Source organism: Somniosus microcephalus, chromosome 1 (assembly GCF_052327205.1).
Source record: "Somniosus microcephalus isolate GS21.2 chromosome 1, FLI_Smic_1.0, whole genome shotgun sequence".
Classification (NCBI taxonomy): domain Eukaryota; kingdom Metazoa; phylum Chordata; class Chondrichthyes; order Squaliformes; family Somniosidae; genus Somniosus; species Somniosus microcephalus.
In genome coordinates, this window is record NC_140987.1 from 124,122,300 (window position 1) to 124,139,226 (window position 16,927).

At 46.6% G+C, this 16,927-nt stretch overlaps 1 protein-coding gene across 3 annotated transcripts in view; it reads right to left on the reverse strand.

The window, feature by feature from the left end:
- ntrk2a (neurotrophic tyrosine kinase, receptor, type 2a) overlaps nucleotides 1-16,927 on the reverse strand; it is a 440,469-nt gene that overhangs the window by 233,796 nt on the left and 189,746 nt on the right. For all 3 annotated transcript variants that reach the window (XM_085985245.1, XM_085985243.1, XM_085985240.1), the window contains exons 6-8: nucleotides 6,046-6,182; nucleotides 5,436-5,571; nucleotides 4,005-4,307 (exon numbers count right to left, since the gene is read on the reverse strand). In XM_085985245.1, coding sequence (XP_085841371.1) covers nucleotides 4,005-4,307; nucleotides 5,436-5,571; nucleotides 6,046-6,182 — 576 coding nt within the window. The remainder of the gene's footprint in view (nucleotides 1-4,004; nucleotides 4,308-5,435; nucleotides 5,572-6,045; nucleotides 6,183-16,927) is intronic.

Consider the following 16,927-nt stretch of genomic DNA (forward strand, 5'->3'; position numbering starts at 1 on the left):
TGGGATTCCCGATGGCTCCAAACTACGCCAAGTTAGCGAGGCGGACCGTCGGGCTGAAGGACTTGGAGGGTTCGATATGTCCGGTGTTCAGGTGAGTGATGGGTGCATGAGTGAAGAGGTAAGTGTGTTTGGTGTGTGTAAAGTGTTTAAAGAAGTTTTACTTACCTTTATAGCCTTCCTTCCTTCAGGTCTCGGGAGTCCCTCATCTCACCGGCACAGAAAGCAGAATGGCCGCGAGCTGTCAAAAGTTGCAGCATTCAGCTTTCTGTTCTGGAGTGATCTCTAAATCAGCCTGAGAGGAAGGAATTAACTTGGAGTACAGATTGTCAGTGTTTGACAGCTTCAAAGAACTGTCAAATGCTGATATTTCATCAGTCAAAAACTCTTGGCAGATGAAATGTCAATCTGTGACGTCACCTGTTGCCGGGTGGCCCTTAATTGGCCTGCTGAGCCCGCTGGGTGGGCTCAACAAGGTCAATCAAGTGAAAATCACATGGGTTGGGCACAACTTGATGGAGGCGGGACTACAACCCCGAAAGTTGTAGTCCCGCCTCCTACATGCCTCCAGAATCAAAATCCAGCCCTAAGTCTTTGCACTAATAAAGTATTAGCATATCTGTTTCATAAATACTTCATTAGAGGAGAAAATTGTGCTATCAACCACTATAAATTTGTTTAATGATGCTCTGCCACAAAAACAATTCTAGTTTGTGAAGTACTTGTTCAAAGTACCACACTTACCAAAAGCTGAATCATGTTTAATTCTTGATGCCAGTGCATTTGTGTGCTGATAGATTTGTCAGAAAGGAGTTTAGTGCCATCATACAACCAAATGCTACAGAAACATGGTGGGGGGGATGAAATTCGACTTGAGCAGGGACACAAGCCCAGAAATTCGGGTCGGAGGCTTCCCGTGGGTGCAAGCCCCCGACCTGCACTTACCTACTGCACCGGCCGTTGTGCTGTGTGCCCGCGTGGGATTCTGATCCTGGGCCTGCTCCAACTGCCGGCGCACAGTGCTTGCGTATCCCAGGGGCGCAGTTAGTTCGAAGCGTCCCCTGGGATCACGTGGGCCATGGAGAGCCAATGGTAGCAGGGAATGCCCATTCATAAATTTGACAGGAAGAGCTGTCAAATCTATGGATACAATTCAGCCCCAAAACATAACTAAAACTTCAAATAAATGTTTTAAAAATCACATTTTTAAAATAACTATAAATTACATAAAATAACTTTTAAACAATAATTAAAATTTTTGAAAAAATTAATTACAGTTTCTAACAGGGCTAAAAATAAACTTTCCTTTCTTTAAAGTATTTAAAAATAATAAACCTGTGGAAAAAATGTTTTAATTTTACTTAATTCACCACTTATCTTGTTAAAAGCAGGCCTTGCGACTACTTTTTATAAGCGTAGCTCCTGGAGACTTACCCTCCCGGAAAAACCTGGGAAAAAACCGGAAGTTCCAGGCTTACGCGCTGCCTCTCCGGCGCTTGCGTTCGACCTGTGAACCACTTCCTTTAAGGGAACGGAAGCTCCGGTTTTCCGCGCATGAGCAGTGCATGCACGAAACCGGCACTTTTGTTGGGCCCACGGGTGAGTACCCAGCGTGTACTCACCCGTGGGGACCCGAATTTCTGGGCCATTAATAGCTTTGAGAAGTCAATAGAATTGAATATTGGGCATGGCATATAACGGGTGGCAGATGCGATACCACCTGTTGTGCATCTCAGCCCAAGTCCAATTTCACCCCAATGATTTTTTTAAATTTAGTATTTAATCAAGTTAGCTTTACATTTTTGCATTGTTTTTCATTTACTTTTCATTTCTGTCTTCACAGGCTCTGAGACGGAGTGAAACTCTTTGGCCGCGATTTTACTAACCTGGGCGGGTCCGTGGCGGGCGACGTCAGTGGCGGGTCCTGACCCCGCTGCTGGCTCCAGTCCACTGTCTGAAATGAATTTCCCTTGATAGGGCTTGTTAAGCCCGCCCAGCGTGTATCCCAGCCTATTAGAGGAAGCGGGTCTGGTGATGGCATTTGATGATGCGTCATCAGCCAGTTTCCTTAAAGTGATCATGGCCAACTTTATTTTGACATTTGTGCTGTCAGTGCTCTACAGCACTGAGGTGCTGCAAACACTGTCAAGCACTGCACAGAGGTGCAGGGCTGCACCCAGGCTTTCCCTTGACTCCCTCCATATGCTTATGGAGGGAGTCACAGCACGCAGGGAGGACCTCTTCCCTTCCCATGTGCGGAACAAACCTTCCCAGGAGATCAACACAGCCTGGTTGGACATTGCAGAGGAGGTCACAAGCAGGGATGTGCTCAGGAGGACTTGGGTGTAGTGCCCCAAACATTTCAATGATCTCAGTAGATCACAAAATGTTAGTAGAAAGCCACACAACCTCATCCTGCTGTGCCTCTCATCACATCCCCATCACTCTGCTTTCCCTACCCTACTCCTGCACATCCTTACTCACACCAACTTACCTTGCACCTCCACCCATCCCTCTCTATCTATATTATCACATCTCTATCTCACTAGCCACCCCTCACACTCACCCTTATGCTAGTGCAATCAAAGCAACTAATAACACACAAGGGTAGGAACGTGGGTGTTTTATGCAATGTTCATATGAAGTTTCTGTTAATGTGCTGTCAAACATTGAAACCTTTATTTTCAACACCTTGCATTCTTGGACAGATTTCTGTGCACCTTTGGAAGTGGCTTCATGAGTTGCAGTGAATGATGAGACATAACGGTCCCCCCCCCCGCAGTGATGATGAGTGTGAAAGGAATGGCTTGGGTATTGTAGGGATGCTTTATGATGTTGGTGTGGGGTGGTGCCAATCTGGCACATAATGTGGCAGCCAGGGTGTACAGTGTCAAGTGAAGCAAATCTGGCCATGATGAGGCCATCCCTGGCCTCCCGGGCAGCAATGTGCTTGGGTGCTGATGCCCTCTGTCCTGTGCAGCATCAGGTGATTGCAGAGAAGTTTGGTGTTGTTGTTGGTGCTGTTGGTGTGGCTGGTGCTGCTGCTGTTGGGCTGATCGTGGTGGGATTCTGAGGATCAAGGTGAGAGAGTATAAAGGGCACTCATGCTGATGGAATAGATGGCAGGTGAAGTAGAGATGACAGAAGCGATCTGTCAATGATGAGAGAGGTAATGAGGTCTGACTGGATGGAGACTTGTGTAAAGAGTTGCAGCATTCTGCAGTGGAAATGCAGTGAGGAAGAGTTTGTGGCTGAGGGAAGATATCTCTGTAAGGTGAGAGCTTTTACTATACATTTCAAGCTGTCAACTCAACAGCTGATTCAATGGCCACTGAACTTCCCGCCTCAGCTTGACAGACGTGGTCCATGACCAGTGTGAGCCCCATGGGTGAGCTGTCAAATGCAGAAGGTGAGCTGAAATTCATTCATAAGTGGCTCTAAACAAGCCACTGATTATCTGAATTGGGTCCCCCCCGCTGTGAACCCGCCGCTGTGTGTCAGGTCTGCTCAGCGCTGGTAGACCCGACATCGGGGAAAGGCATGTGGCGGCAGGTTCACAGCGGCGTACTGACCCGCTGGGAAAAAAAACACTTTCCTACCCGACCTGCTTCCGATCGCACCCCTGACCACCCCTCCCAGCCCGCAGCACCCCCCCACCCCAACCACCACCACCACTCCGGAAAATCCAGCCCTTTATTTTTGCGTGATGTACACAATTTGTCAACCAAACCTTTGGCTTAGCTATCATCCAAAGGTACAATAATCGTTTAAGGGATAGGTCTTGCTATTTTGATCTGAGCCTCTCCTACAATCCATAGATCTCTACAACTGATAGGAGTTCTTGTGTTATTTGGTCCTTAATTGCCACTTACACAGATTGGTTTGGTATTGGGACTGGTCAATGTATCTAATTAACAAGTTGTTTTGAAACTGGATTTAAAAAAATATATAGAACAGCAAAATATAATAACAATATTAATAAGAACAAACAATAACAAAATACCCACCTGAACCAGGAGGATGGTGCATGAAGTGAGCATATACTGTGCCTTTATCCTGCCCCAAATCATTGTTAATGTATAGCGTATAGTTCCCGTTGTTCAGATGGGTTGGATTGTCCAACTGCAGGCAACCATGTTGCTCGCTGATATTCTCCTCATGAATTTGAGTCAGTATAAAATCAGTCTCATTCAGAGGATAATTGTTGTGGTACCATTGAATTTTGGGTGGAGGGTTGCCTGTCACACTGAAAGGAATGCACCAGCGATGGTCTGGGATTGCCTCACCCAACATTATTATCTTGGGAGGAACTAGAGAGAAAAAAAAATGATGCTAGTTAAACTTAATGGTACACAGAATGTGGTGAAGGTTACATTATTGCTACACAGTTATCAAATATGTGTGAATGTAAATTCTTGAGAATTAACTAAAAAAAACCTGAAAAAGGCCGATGTCCCTCCCTTCATCCTACCATTGGTGGCAGAAACTTCTGCCACTTCATCTTACTATCTGGAACTTCCTCCCTAAACTCCTGCACCCATCCACTTCTCTGTTTGCCTTTTAAAACATTCTCAAACCCCATCTTTTTGACCAAGCTTTCAGCCACTCCTTCTAAAATCTCCCTTCCTGACTCAAAATCCATGCCTTTATCGACATCTACCTGTGAAGTGCTTGGGCAATATTTAAAAAAAAATTAAATACATGATCTAAATACATGTTTTGTGCCATGGAGAGTGCAGTGTGTAATGACTCGTAACAATGAGACTCCACTGGCCAGATAATGGGGAGGGGCCAAAATTGCTCAGCCCTGCTCTGAGGGCGGGAGTGTGGCAAAGTTGGTGCCGGTGACCTCTCCTCATGACCAAATGGAACAAGCATTTTGATTAGGGGTCCAGACCAGGACCCAGGCCTGCAATCCTAAGTGGGCCCCATTTCTGCCACTGAACTGACCTGTACACCAGTTTCAGTCCATCTTTTACTTTTCAGTTTTGTGGAAGGGTCCACACCCAACACGTTAACTTTTCTGTTCTCGACACAGATGCTGTCTGACGTGTTGATTTTCTCCAATGTTTTCTGTTTTTTGTTCTGAATTCTTCTATCAGCTGAGAGGCCGTTTACTACTTCTATCAATGACATCATTCAAGTGACATCAAGGGATTTTTTTTTGTTGCATCATCATCATCAATTGCATTGCGTCACAATTTTTGTTAAGCATAGAGTAAAACATTTGCCAAACAGCAACCATTTAAATAACTGCAGGCTGGATTATAGCCTGAAACCTAAACCCGGATATTTTATGTTATGGTGAAGAGAAAGTTTGATTTTCTTTTTTTATTCTTCAGCCACATTTGATTCTGTCTGAGATGATCTTGGGCGTGCTTGGTGGGGTAAAAATGTTAAATAAAAGTACAAGGATAAGATGTGATAGGTATACTTACAGAGAACAGTCAGATTGACAAATACCATTGATTCTCCCATTATATTCTCTGCTGCGCAGATAAGCCGCTGTCCATTGTCATTACCAGAAATGTTGCTGAGCTTTAATATTATTGCAGATCTGGAAATTTCTGCTGACTAGGAAGAGAAATAACATGATGTCACTCACTAGAGTATTCTAAGCCTTTTATACCGATAGTATCCCATTCCAACTGATGTACAGTGTTCCCATTACTGACAGTTTCTTATCAAAGAAGTGAGCTGCACGCCTTCAACAGTGTCTGAGACATGACATTCTTTGGCCTCAAGAGAAGTGGTCTTATTAGTGATGTGGAAAAAGTAGTGCCGGGACTGTTCACTCTCCAGCCTCATGCCTACGGAACTGTGTCCCAGCAAACGGCCCCGCATTTAGAAGAGAAGTGGTAAAAAGGAGAAAATCAGAGGGGAAAATAAACAGTGGATGGAGAATCCAAAATGGGAACCCAACAGAGCGCAGATGATTGTCTGTTAAATAGCATATTTTTCCCCATTAATTCCTTATTCATAGCATAATGTATCAAAATGATGAGCTGTGCTCGAGATGTTGGAATCCTGAGAGCATCACGGTTATACCTGAGAAGTTGAGTAGAAGATGTGTTCTTGCCAGTTCACAGCGGGAGTTGGAAGTCCTGTGGCAGTACACTCAATTGCAACTTCTCCCCCTTCGATCACGGTAACATTAGTAATATTTACAGAAGCCTTAGGCATCTCTGAAACAAAGCAAGGAGAAAACACATGAGAAATTCTATATAGGCAATTTTATCTACATATACATGCTTTAGATTTAGAATCACAGAATGATACGGCACAGAAAGAGGCCATTCGGCCCAACATGCCTGTGCCAACTCTTTGAAAGAGCGATCCGATTAGTCCCACTACCACTCATATTTATCCAATTTTTCTCTGTACCCTTTTAGACGAGTGAAGAAGAAATATGGTACATGAAAACTGTCTGAAAAAATTATTTGAGCAATTTGATTGCTCAGCTTTTCTGTCACTTGCTACTTAGTAGATGTCAGTTTTGAAAAATCAACAGTTTGATTGTTCAAAAGCAAAATACTGCGGATGCTGGAAACCTGAAATAAAAACAGACAATGCTGGAAAGACTCAACCGGTCAGGCAGCATCTGTGGAAAGAGAAACAGTAAATGTTTCAGGTCAATAGAATTTCATTGTTCAACTTTCTCCTGATTACTCATTCCTCATTAGTAGTTAGGGAATGAATCAAACTGCTTTTGATTTTTTTTTGTGTTCGGTCAATCAGATATTTGATTGTTAATTTAACCAATTATTCCTTATTTCAGCCAATCGTTCAATTTATGTGGCACACTGAAGTGTAACCACCTTGATGCTTCACAGTTTTGAAATTTTATGCTTTAAAGATGTCATACAATAGATGCACGCTAGATGCAAACATTTAGATAGGTAGATAGCTATTAAAAATAGCATAAAACCTATTTTTAGACCCACAACAGATTCCATGTTAATATTCTCATCTTGACTGCAGTTTTGAACTAGTGTCACCCTTAATCAGCATTGTATTGGAATAAGCATCCCACCATGCAATGCTTCACTGATTACAGCATATGTAATGGGCTGAATGGAGTAGAAATTGGACCTCGTTACGCCCGTGACTGAGGTGTACTGTCTGATGGGAGAAGACCTGCAGGAACAGTCTAGTATCCACATTGTATTATCAATGGTAGTGACGTTCAATATTACCTCACCTTGCATAACACAAGGTCCTTCTAGGCACCCAGAGGAGACATTTCAGCAGTCAGCTGGTTTGCCATACACTGTGCCATTAAGGAGGTAACTGCAGCCTTAAATTGTCATGTGCTCAGCTGTAGAAACTTCACAACAACCAGCAATCATTGAGATAGCTAAAGTATTACTAAATTAGTGGCTTCCCGAAAGTACAATTGCTCATAGACTACATACATGCAGTCATTCACACTGCCACCATCAATCTTATGGCTATTATTCTTATTCTATAAATATGCAAATAGCATGCAACCCAAGCAAGAAAATATTACATCCTAATACAACCTTCCCAGCACTACACATGATACTTTCATTCTGTGGGGAAATCAAGCATATCTTAGCTTTGAGGGAGAAGGAAAGTTGGATGACTGGTTCCTCAGAGACTGTATACTGCAGCTGTAGCTGACGACACCTTGTACAACGCTCGTACTGTAGTACAGAAAAAATGCAAGAGATGCATAGGTGGCACAGAGCCCAATTCAAGCAGACGTTTGGGGTGCTAAAGCAATGCTTTAGAAACATGGACTGGTATGGGGAAAGGGGCCCCAGAAGGTGTGTAAAATGGTAGCACTGTGCTGTAAGCTGCACAATATTGCTATAGACAAAAGCCTCATCGTGGACTTGGATGATGAGCAGTTACAAGGAATGAAAGAAGAGAAAGGTGATGGACTGCAGCTGCTACTAGCAGACCAGTTACTGCAGGCAGAAAGACAGATCTTTGAGGAGCAACCTGGTAGATAATGAAAATTGGCAGTTAATCGAGGAGCCTCAAATTGTGATCTTATGCTTCTATGTAAAGCAATATCCCAGACACAAGAATGAAAAGAGATAAATAACAAAGAAGGCATTTGTAGAGCGTTCTACATAAACATCACTTTTCAAACTTACCAATTAGACATTTTGAACAAATATTGATCGTTCAACAACTGAACAACAAAAATGTTCTCATTGAGACTGGTTAAGCATCTCAGTAGCTATTTGGACGTGTGGAAGAAACAGCATTAAAGGTACATTGTGATCAGCCGTTCCATGTATTTTCCCATTAACAGAATCGCATTAAATGAAAATGCACTTTTCAAAATTGCACACTCCTGCCATTTTGTTATCAGGTGCTAAATAACAATCACAAAAGGACATTTAATCCTTTTTTAATAAAGAGAAACTACTTCTATAATTCTTCTAGATTTTACCTGAAGAAATATGTTGATATTTTTGCAAGCATCATAATTACTATAATTAAAAATTAAGTTGTAATGAAGTTCTACACATTAACCTGTCTTTTCTCTTTTCAGAGCTACTATGTATTTCAAGAATTTTCATTTTTTATTTCAGAATTACGACATTTGCAATTCTTCTTTTTATCTGCCAAGTATGGAATTAGGTAACAATATATTTCTTCCTAACCGTAGTCTCTAAAAGACTCTGTAGAACAATGACAAAAAACCAAGTACAGGAACCATATATTCACACTGTTAATTTGTCATCTCTGACACACAGCTTAATTAAACAACCCCAAAATGGAATTACAGCAGAGCCCTTCTGATTTAAGCATCTCAAAAATTTTTAATCGCCTAGTCACAAAAGATTAAGGAATCAGCCTCATATTGGCTGTTCTTTGTAAATGAGTGGCAATGTTAGTCCCATGAAAATCATTGGTGCCAGTCACTGTCTGCCAAAAGCCTGACACCAAGGTAAATAGGAATGGGGTTAGTCTGATTCATTACACTTTTATCATTAAGATTGTTTGAAGGAGGGGGATTCAATCTGTCAAAGGCTGAAGGTCCTGAGGTCACTGAAATTGTGTTAGGTACCACAAGTGCTTAAATCTGTGGCCTTGTAGCTCCTGAATTTAATGACCCACCTACTGATGCTGATCTTGATTGAGTGAATGTCATTCACAGACTTATGAACAGGACAAGTCTTCAGAGATCCTCCAGTGATTTTTAACTGGGGTGAATGAGTTATAATGGGTAATTTTCGAACCATACACCCCATCAAGCAATTTTGTTCCCCAGCAGTGCACGTCAGAGAATTGTGGGCAGTGTGCCTGTGATTTTCCGACATGCGTTGATAGTGAGCGAGTTCCTACACCAGTGGCGCAAACTTATTTAAAGACCGGAGTTGATCCCTCATGAAGTTGCTCATAAACCAAAGTTTTTTTTTAATGAGCCTTGTTTGCTGCTACAGAAAGCCCCTGCGGCTCTTGTACCTCCCGGCCTTGGTGTCAGATGGGAAATGGGCAAATGTCACTTGGTTGCTTGCCAGAGGGAATGTATATCCAAAGTCCATAATGTCTCAGGGGCCCGTCAGGGTGTTTTGTCCTGCTAGTGTTTTTATGGGTATGTAGCGGGCCGTGTGAAGAACTGTCCTGCTGGATGTATCTCAGAGAATTTTTTTTGGGCGGAATGTGATCGGTAAGAAAATTAGAATTGAGGAGAAAGGTTTTGTTTAATATCATTGGTGAATAAGGAAAGTAGAAAATAACCAATTATAAAGGAGAAAAACTCACCAGGTGAAATTGAGTTGTAACATGTCAGAAACAAAGGCATTAGTACAAATTCCTATGTCCATTATTTTAACAAAGGTTTTAACACATATAAAATTAATGCCTTTGTTGCTAATATCGAACAGCACAATTTCAACACAACTTAATCAATGAGGAAGAAGAACATTGATGCACAAGCTTGATGATCACAACAGGAACTCAGCAATCATGACATGGACCATAGACACAGGTATTTTATTATAAAAATGTGAACCAGTTTATTTTTTAGCTTATCTAAATTAGTTTGTTGTCTACATTTTCCTGCGCTTTTTATATAGCTAACTTTGGAACTTCTATGGACAAATAGATATCAATGTTTGGAAACAGAGCAGGTGCTTTTGTGCCTGGAAACAGGGGCAGGGATTCCACTACAGCTGCTGCAATCCTGATAGAACTTTAGCAGCGGTGATGGCCACAAACTGCTGGCCGTTCTGGCTGCTGCCCAAGAACAACAGCCAGTGGGCCTGTAGGGCTGAAGATCCAATGCGGAGTCTGAATGAAAAGGATTCTCATTTTTATGGGGTCCTCCATGATCTTGCTGGCTGCTGCTCTCAGCTCCTCCAATCTGGGAGCAATTATTGTCAAGTAACAGTGGGTGCCACAGGCTCGGGCCTGCATCAACTGGAGAGCCAGGAAAATTAGGCAGGAGGCATGGAGAAGTATCTCTCACCTTATTTGCATGGCTTTTGAATGCTAATGGCTGCTGCAAGGGCAAGCACTCTGCTTTCTATCAGGGGAGCTGCACAAATATGAGGGCAAGGTGGCATAGTGGTTAGCACTGTTGCCTCACAGCGCCAGGGACCCGGGTTCAAATCCGGCCTCGGGTGACTGTCTGTGTGGAGTTTGCACATTCTCCCCGTGTTTGCGTGGGTTTCCTCCGGGTGCTCCGGTTTCCTCCCACAGTCCAAAGATGTGCGGGTTAGGTTGATTGGCTATGATAAATTGACCCTTAGTGTTAGGGGGATTAAATACGTGGGGTTATGGGGATAGGGTGGGATATGTGTTGGCGTAGGGGTTACGGGGATCGGGTGGGATATGTGTCGGTGCAGGCTCGATGGGCCGAAATGGCCTCTATCTGCACTGTGGGGTTTCTGTGATTTCTGTGAAGGCAAAGGGGACAGAGATCTGACACCACAGGACTACAACCCTTTGTCCTTTGCCTGTGCCCAGGAAGCAAGCATTGCCTGGGTGTAAAGTAAAGGAAATTGCTCTATTGCTTCAAGAGGTACTGAGATGACATGATAAACCAGTGGCTTCCCTTATGGTTTATAATGGATGCTAACAGTGATATGGAAAGAATGCAGGCACAATAGTTGAGTCATTAATAGCACAGTGTACATTATAGGGTTGAGTTTACGCTCCTGGCATGGACCTTTGTGCACATCAGTAATTCAGATGTGGAGCTCACTATGCCCATAGGGTTTTCTGCAGGTCCGCTGACCACCATGCCCAAATTCTGAATATGTGCCCCCAACAAGCAAAATTTCATGCTGGGAGCAGGAATTCACAAAATAAGAACATATAAGAAGTAGGAGCAGGAATAGGCCATACGGCCCCTCGGGCCTGCTCCGCCATTCAATAGGATCATGGCTGATCCGAACCTAGACTCACGTCCACTTCCCTGCCCTCTCCCTGTAACCCCTAATTCCCTTATCAGCTAGGAAACTGTCTATCTCCGTTTTAAATTTATTTAATGTCGCAGCTTCCACAGCTCTCTGAGGTAGCAAATTCCATAGATTTACTACCCTCTGAGTGAAGAAGTTTCTCCTCATCTCAGTTTTGAAAGGGCAGCCCCTTATTCTAAGATTATGCCCCCTAGTTCTAGTCTCACCCATCAGTGGAAACATCCTCCCCGCATCCACCCGATCAAGCCCCCTCACAATCTTATATGTTTCGATAAGATCGCCTCTCATTCTTCTGAATTCCAATGAGTAGAGGCCCAACCTACTCAACCTTTCCTCATAAGTCAACCCCCTCATCTCCGGAATCAACCGAGTGGACCTTCTCTGAACTGCCTCGAGAGCAAGTATATCTTTTCTTAAATATGGAAACCAAAACTGTACGCAGTATTCCAGGTGTGGCCTCACCAGTACCCTGTATAACTGAAGCAAGACTTCCCTGCTTTTATACTCCATCCCCCTTGCAATAAAAGCCAAGATTCCATTGGCCTTCCTGATCACCTGCTGTACCTGCATACTAACCTTCTGTGTTTCATGCACCAGGACCCCCAGATCCCTTTGTACTGTAGCACTTTGCAGTTTCTGTCCATTTAGATAATAACTTGCTCTTTGATTTTTTCTGCCAAAGCGCATAACCTCACACTTTCCAACATTATATTCCATCTGCCAAATTTCTGCCCACTCACTTAGCCTGTCTTTGTCCTTTTGCAGGATTTTTATGTCCTCCTCACTCACTGCTTTCCCTCCCATCTTTGTATCGTCGGCAAACTTGGATATGTTGCACTCGGTCCCTTCCTCCAAATCATTAATATAGATTGTAAAGAGTTGGGGTCCCAGCACTGACCCCTGCGGAACACCACTAGTCACTGATTGCCAACCCGAGAATGAACCATTTATCCCAACTCTCTGTTTTCTGTTAGATAGCCAATCTTCCACCCATGCCAGTATATTATCCCCAATCCCGTGATTTTTTATCTTGTGCAGTAATCTTCCAGTAACTGTATAGGATTCAGTACAAATGGCATCTGGTCTAGTTTTGATTTTTGTTTTTGTTGGGCAAGAGTATCAAGGGATATGGAGAAAAGGCTTGAGGCCTAATTCTGTTCCTATGATTCCCTGTGGAGAAATGCGTGATCACCAAATGACAGCTATCGGGAACCCCCATGGTAGATATCGGGAACCCTCTGTTAGAAGTATGGTAGGCATGAAGCCAGGACTTAGCTCAGTGCTGCGGGATGTGCTGGCACTCTGATATGCTATACCAGCCCAGTGGTCTATTTTAAAGTTTACAATTGATTTGATGCTGTAAATAATTCATTCTAAAGCATCTGGCTTCAATCAGTAAGTAGATCATTTCAGGGGCACGGGGAGGTCTGTGATCGTGCCCCTGATCACAGACCTCCCCCGATCACAGACCTCACTCCGGCCCCGATCATTGACCTCCCTCTGGCCCCGATCACAGACCTCCCCCGATCACAGACCTCCCCGTGCCCCGATCACAGACCTCCCCCGATCACAGACCTCCCCTGATCACAGACCTCCCCGTGCCCCCGTTCTTTTAGTAGATACCTCAACATTTATTTAGTACCAGTAATTTGATGATTTTAAGCAAAGAAAGGCAGCAAGTGCTCTTGGCAGTTGGAGCTGACAGATGACTTTAAATTTAAATTGAGTCAATGGCCCAGCAATTACGGACACAACGCGTGAGTACGGACGGGGTACTCACGCGTGTGCCCGGAGGAATTGCCGGTTTTCAGCATGCACAGCGCATGCGCTGAAAACCGGCATTTCCTGTCCTCTGACCCAAGGGGTTAAGAGGCAGTACGCGCGCGACTGCACAGGCAGCGCGTGCGCAGTGAAATTCCTTTTTTTTTCCAGAGTTGCCCGAGTGTAAAGGCCTCCGGTCTTTACGCGTGGAAAAACCTGCGATGGGGGCACGGGGCAGTCTGTGATCGGGGGCACGGGCTAGGTCTGTGATCGGGGGCACGGGGAGGTCTGTGATCGGGGACGGAGGGAGGTCTGTGATCGGGGGCAGGGGGAGGTCTGTGATCGGGGGCACGGGGAGGTCTGTGATCGGGGGCACGGGGAGGTCTGTGATCGGGGACGGAGGGAGGTCTGTGATCGGGGGCACAGGGAGGTCTGTGATCGGGGCACGGTAAGTAAGTGGGCTTTTAGTACAATGTAGACATTTTTTTTCCACAGGTTTGTTATTTTTAAAGAATTTACAGTAAGGTAAGTTTAGTTTTGACACTATTTTAAAAAAAATTATTTTTTACAAAAAATTGATTAATTGTTTAAAACATTTTTTTAAACTTATTTATAGTTAATATAATCAGTGGGATGTTTTTTAAAATTTTATTTAAAGTTAAAGTAGTGTTTTGGCAGCCCATACTTTTCATGAGTTTGACAGCTCTTACTGTCAAACTCATGAATGAGTTTCCCCTCCCCTGATTGGCTGCACAGTGCTCACCTGATCCCAGCCGGCACATCGCACTAACTACGCCGCTGGATCAGGTAAGCACATCGCGCCGACATCTGAACCGGGCCAGTGACAGGAAATGCGAGCAGGCCTGGGCTTCAGATGTCGGTGCGCAGGGTGAGTGCAGATCGGGGGCTTGCACGCGCGGCAAGCTCCCGATCCTAATTTCAGGGCCATTATTGTGTTCAAGATCTCAGTAAACAAGGATCAGATTTTAACTGCCCCCACCTGACAGAAACAAGGAGGGGGGCAGTTAAAATAATGGATGTCAATTACACCCACCGATCCGCTTCCTTCCTGTCATGTCCCCATTTTGTCAACCAGAGGCCTGAGTGGGGGGTGGGTGCAGGGTCGGCAAAACATGCCGGGAGCCGGATCCTGAGCCAGAAGGAAACTTTAAAATTTATTTTACAGATTATCTTGTGGGCCAGGAGCGACCTCACAAGGAAGCCTAGGGCATCCCGAGAACCAGGCTACGCTCTCCCCTGGATCACGGCAAGACCTCCCTCCAGCCCAGATCGCTGTCAGACCGGGCCCCCGATCACAGACCTCCCTCCGTCCCCGATCACAGACCTCCCTCCGTCCCCGATCACAGACCTCCCTCCGTCCCTGATCACAGACCTCCCCGTGCCCCCGATCACAGACCTCCCCGTGCCCCCGATCACAGACCTGCCCGTGCCCCTGATCACAGATCTCCCCGTGCCCCGATCACAGACCTCCCTGTGCCCCCGATCACAGACCTCCCTCCGTCCCCGATCACAGACCTCCCCGTGCCCCCGATCACAGACCTCCCCGTGCCCCCGATCACAGACCTCCCCCTGCCCCCGATCACAGACCTCCCTCCGTCCCCGATCACAGACCTCCCCGTGCCCCCGATCACAGACCTAGCCCGTGCCCCCGATCACAGACTGCCCCGTGCCCCCATCGCAGACCTCCCTCCGTCGCCGATCGCAGACCTCCCCGTGCCCCCGATCACAGACCTGCCTGTGCCCCCGATCACAGACCTCCCCGTGCCCCGATCACAGACCTCCCCGTGCCCCCGATCACAGACCTAGCCCGTGCCCCCGATCACAGACCGCCCCGTGCCCCCATCGCAGACCTCCCTCCGTCGCCGATCGCAGACCTCCCCGTGCCCCCGATCACAGACCTGCCTGTGCCCCCGATCACAGACCTCCCCGTGCCCCGATCACAGACCTCCCCGTGCCCCCGATCACAGACCTCCCTCCATCCCCGATCACAGACCTCCCCGTACCCCCGATCACAGACCTCCCCGTGCCCCCGATCACAGACCTGCCCGTGCCCCCGATCACAGACTGCCCCGTGCCCCCATTGCAGACCTCCCTCCGGCCCCGATCGCAGACCTCCCCGTGCCCCCGATCACAGACCTGCCCGTGCCCCCGATCACAGACTGCCCCGTGCCCCCATTGCAGACCTCCCTCCGGCCCCGATCGCAGACCTCCCCGTGCCCCCGATCGCAGACCTCCCCGTGCCCCCGATCACAGACCTCCCCATGCCCCCGATCACAGACCTGCCCGTGCCCCCGATCACAGACCGCCCCGTGCCCCCATTGCAGACCTCCCTCCCGCCCCGATCACAGACCTCCCCATGCCCCCGATCACAGACCTGCCCGTGCCCCCGATCACAGACCGCCCCGTGCCCCCATTGCAGACCTCCCTCCCGCCCCGATCACAGACCTCCCCATGCCCCCGATCACAGACCTCCCCATGCCCCCGATCGCAGACCTCCCCGTGCCCCCGATCGCAGACCTCCCCATGCCCCCGATCACAGACCTGCCCGTGCCCCCGATCACAGACCGCCCCGTGCCCCCATTGCAGACCTCCCTCCCGCCCCGATCGCAGACCTCCCTGTGCGCCCGATCGCGGACCTCCCCCCGGCCCTTATCACGGCCCCGACCTCTCAGCCACCCCCCACTAACTGCTGGGACCTATCTCACGAGTCCTCCTGTGGCTTGTTCGGGCTCCCACCCGCCGGTCAGACTATCAATCTGGCCGGCTGTCGGGCTGGAGACTGCAGCATTTTATTTAAATGAGGCCCTGCTGTTAAGATCAACAGGGCCTTTACATCTCGGCCTTGCTATGTTTTCCACACACTCCACCGCTTTCCCATTAATACCGTGGCCTAAATTTTTGGTACTTAACCTTTGTCTGTTTCCTACAGTGCTTTCATAGGTCTTTATGAATTTTACGAGGGGTAATTTTCAACTTTGCCGCCTAGATGGTAACCTGACAGAGTGGATCACCGACCATTGAAGAAACTACCCAATTTCCATCCCTGATGGAAAAATCAAAGTGTGACTTGACCCTGGCTATCATTGTACACTTTCTAGAGTCTGGCTAAAGAAGGCTATTAAGAAAAGTCCAGCAGCAGAATGTCAGTTGAGCCTCTGGGCTGGATTTTACCAGCTCTGAGGAGGCGGGTTTGGAGGTGGGACTGCTGGGAAAATGGGAAAAATTGTGAGCGGGTCCCAACCTTGCTCCCAACCCGCCTCCGAACGATCTTCCCGGGAGGCGGGTCCCCAACTCAAGTAGGGACCCGTCTACTGGCAGCGGGAAGGGGATTAGAGCCAATTAACTGCCTGGCAGGAAAAATCGTAGAGCAAGTTATTATCTTAATGGCAAGAAACTGGAAAGTACTGTAGTACAAAGGGATCTGGGGGTCCTGGTGCACGAAACTCATAAGGTTAGCATGCAGGTGCAGCAAGTGATTAAGAAGGCCAATGGAATGTTGGCTTTCATTGCTAGGGGGATAGAATATAAAAATAGGGAGGTATTGCTTCAGTTGTACAAGGTATTGGTGAGACCGCACCTGGAGTACTGCATACAGTTTTGGTGTCCATACTTAAGAAAAGACATACTTGCTCTCGAGTCAGTACAAAGAAGGTTCACTCGGTTAATCCCGGGGATGAGGGGATGGACATATAAGGAGAGGTTGAGTAGATTGGGATTCTACTCATTGGAGTTCAGAAGAA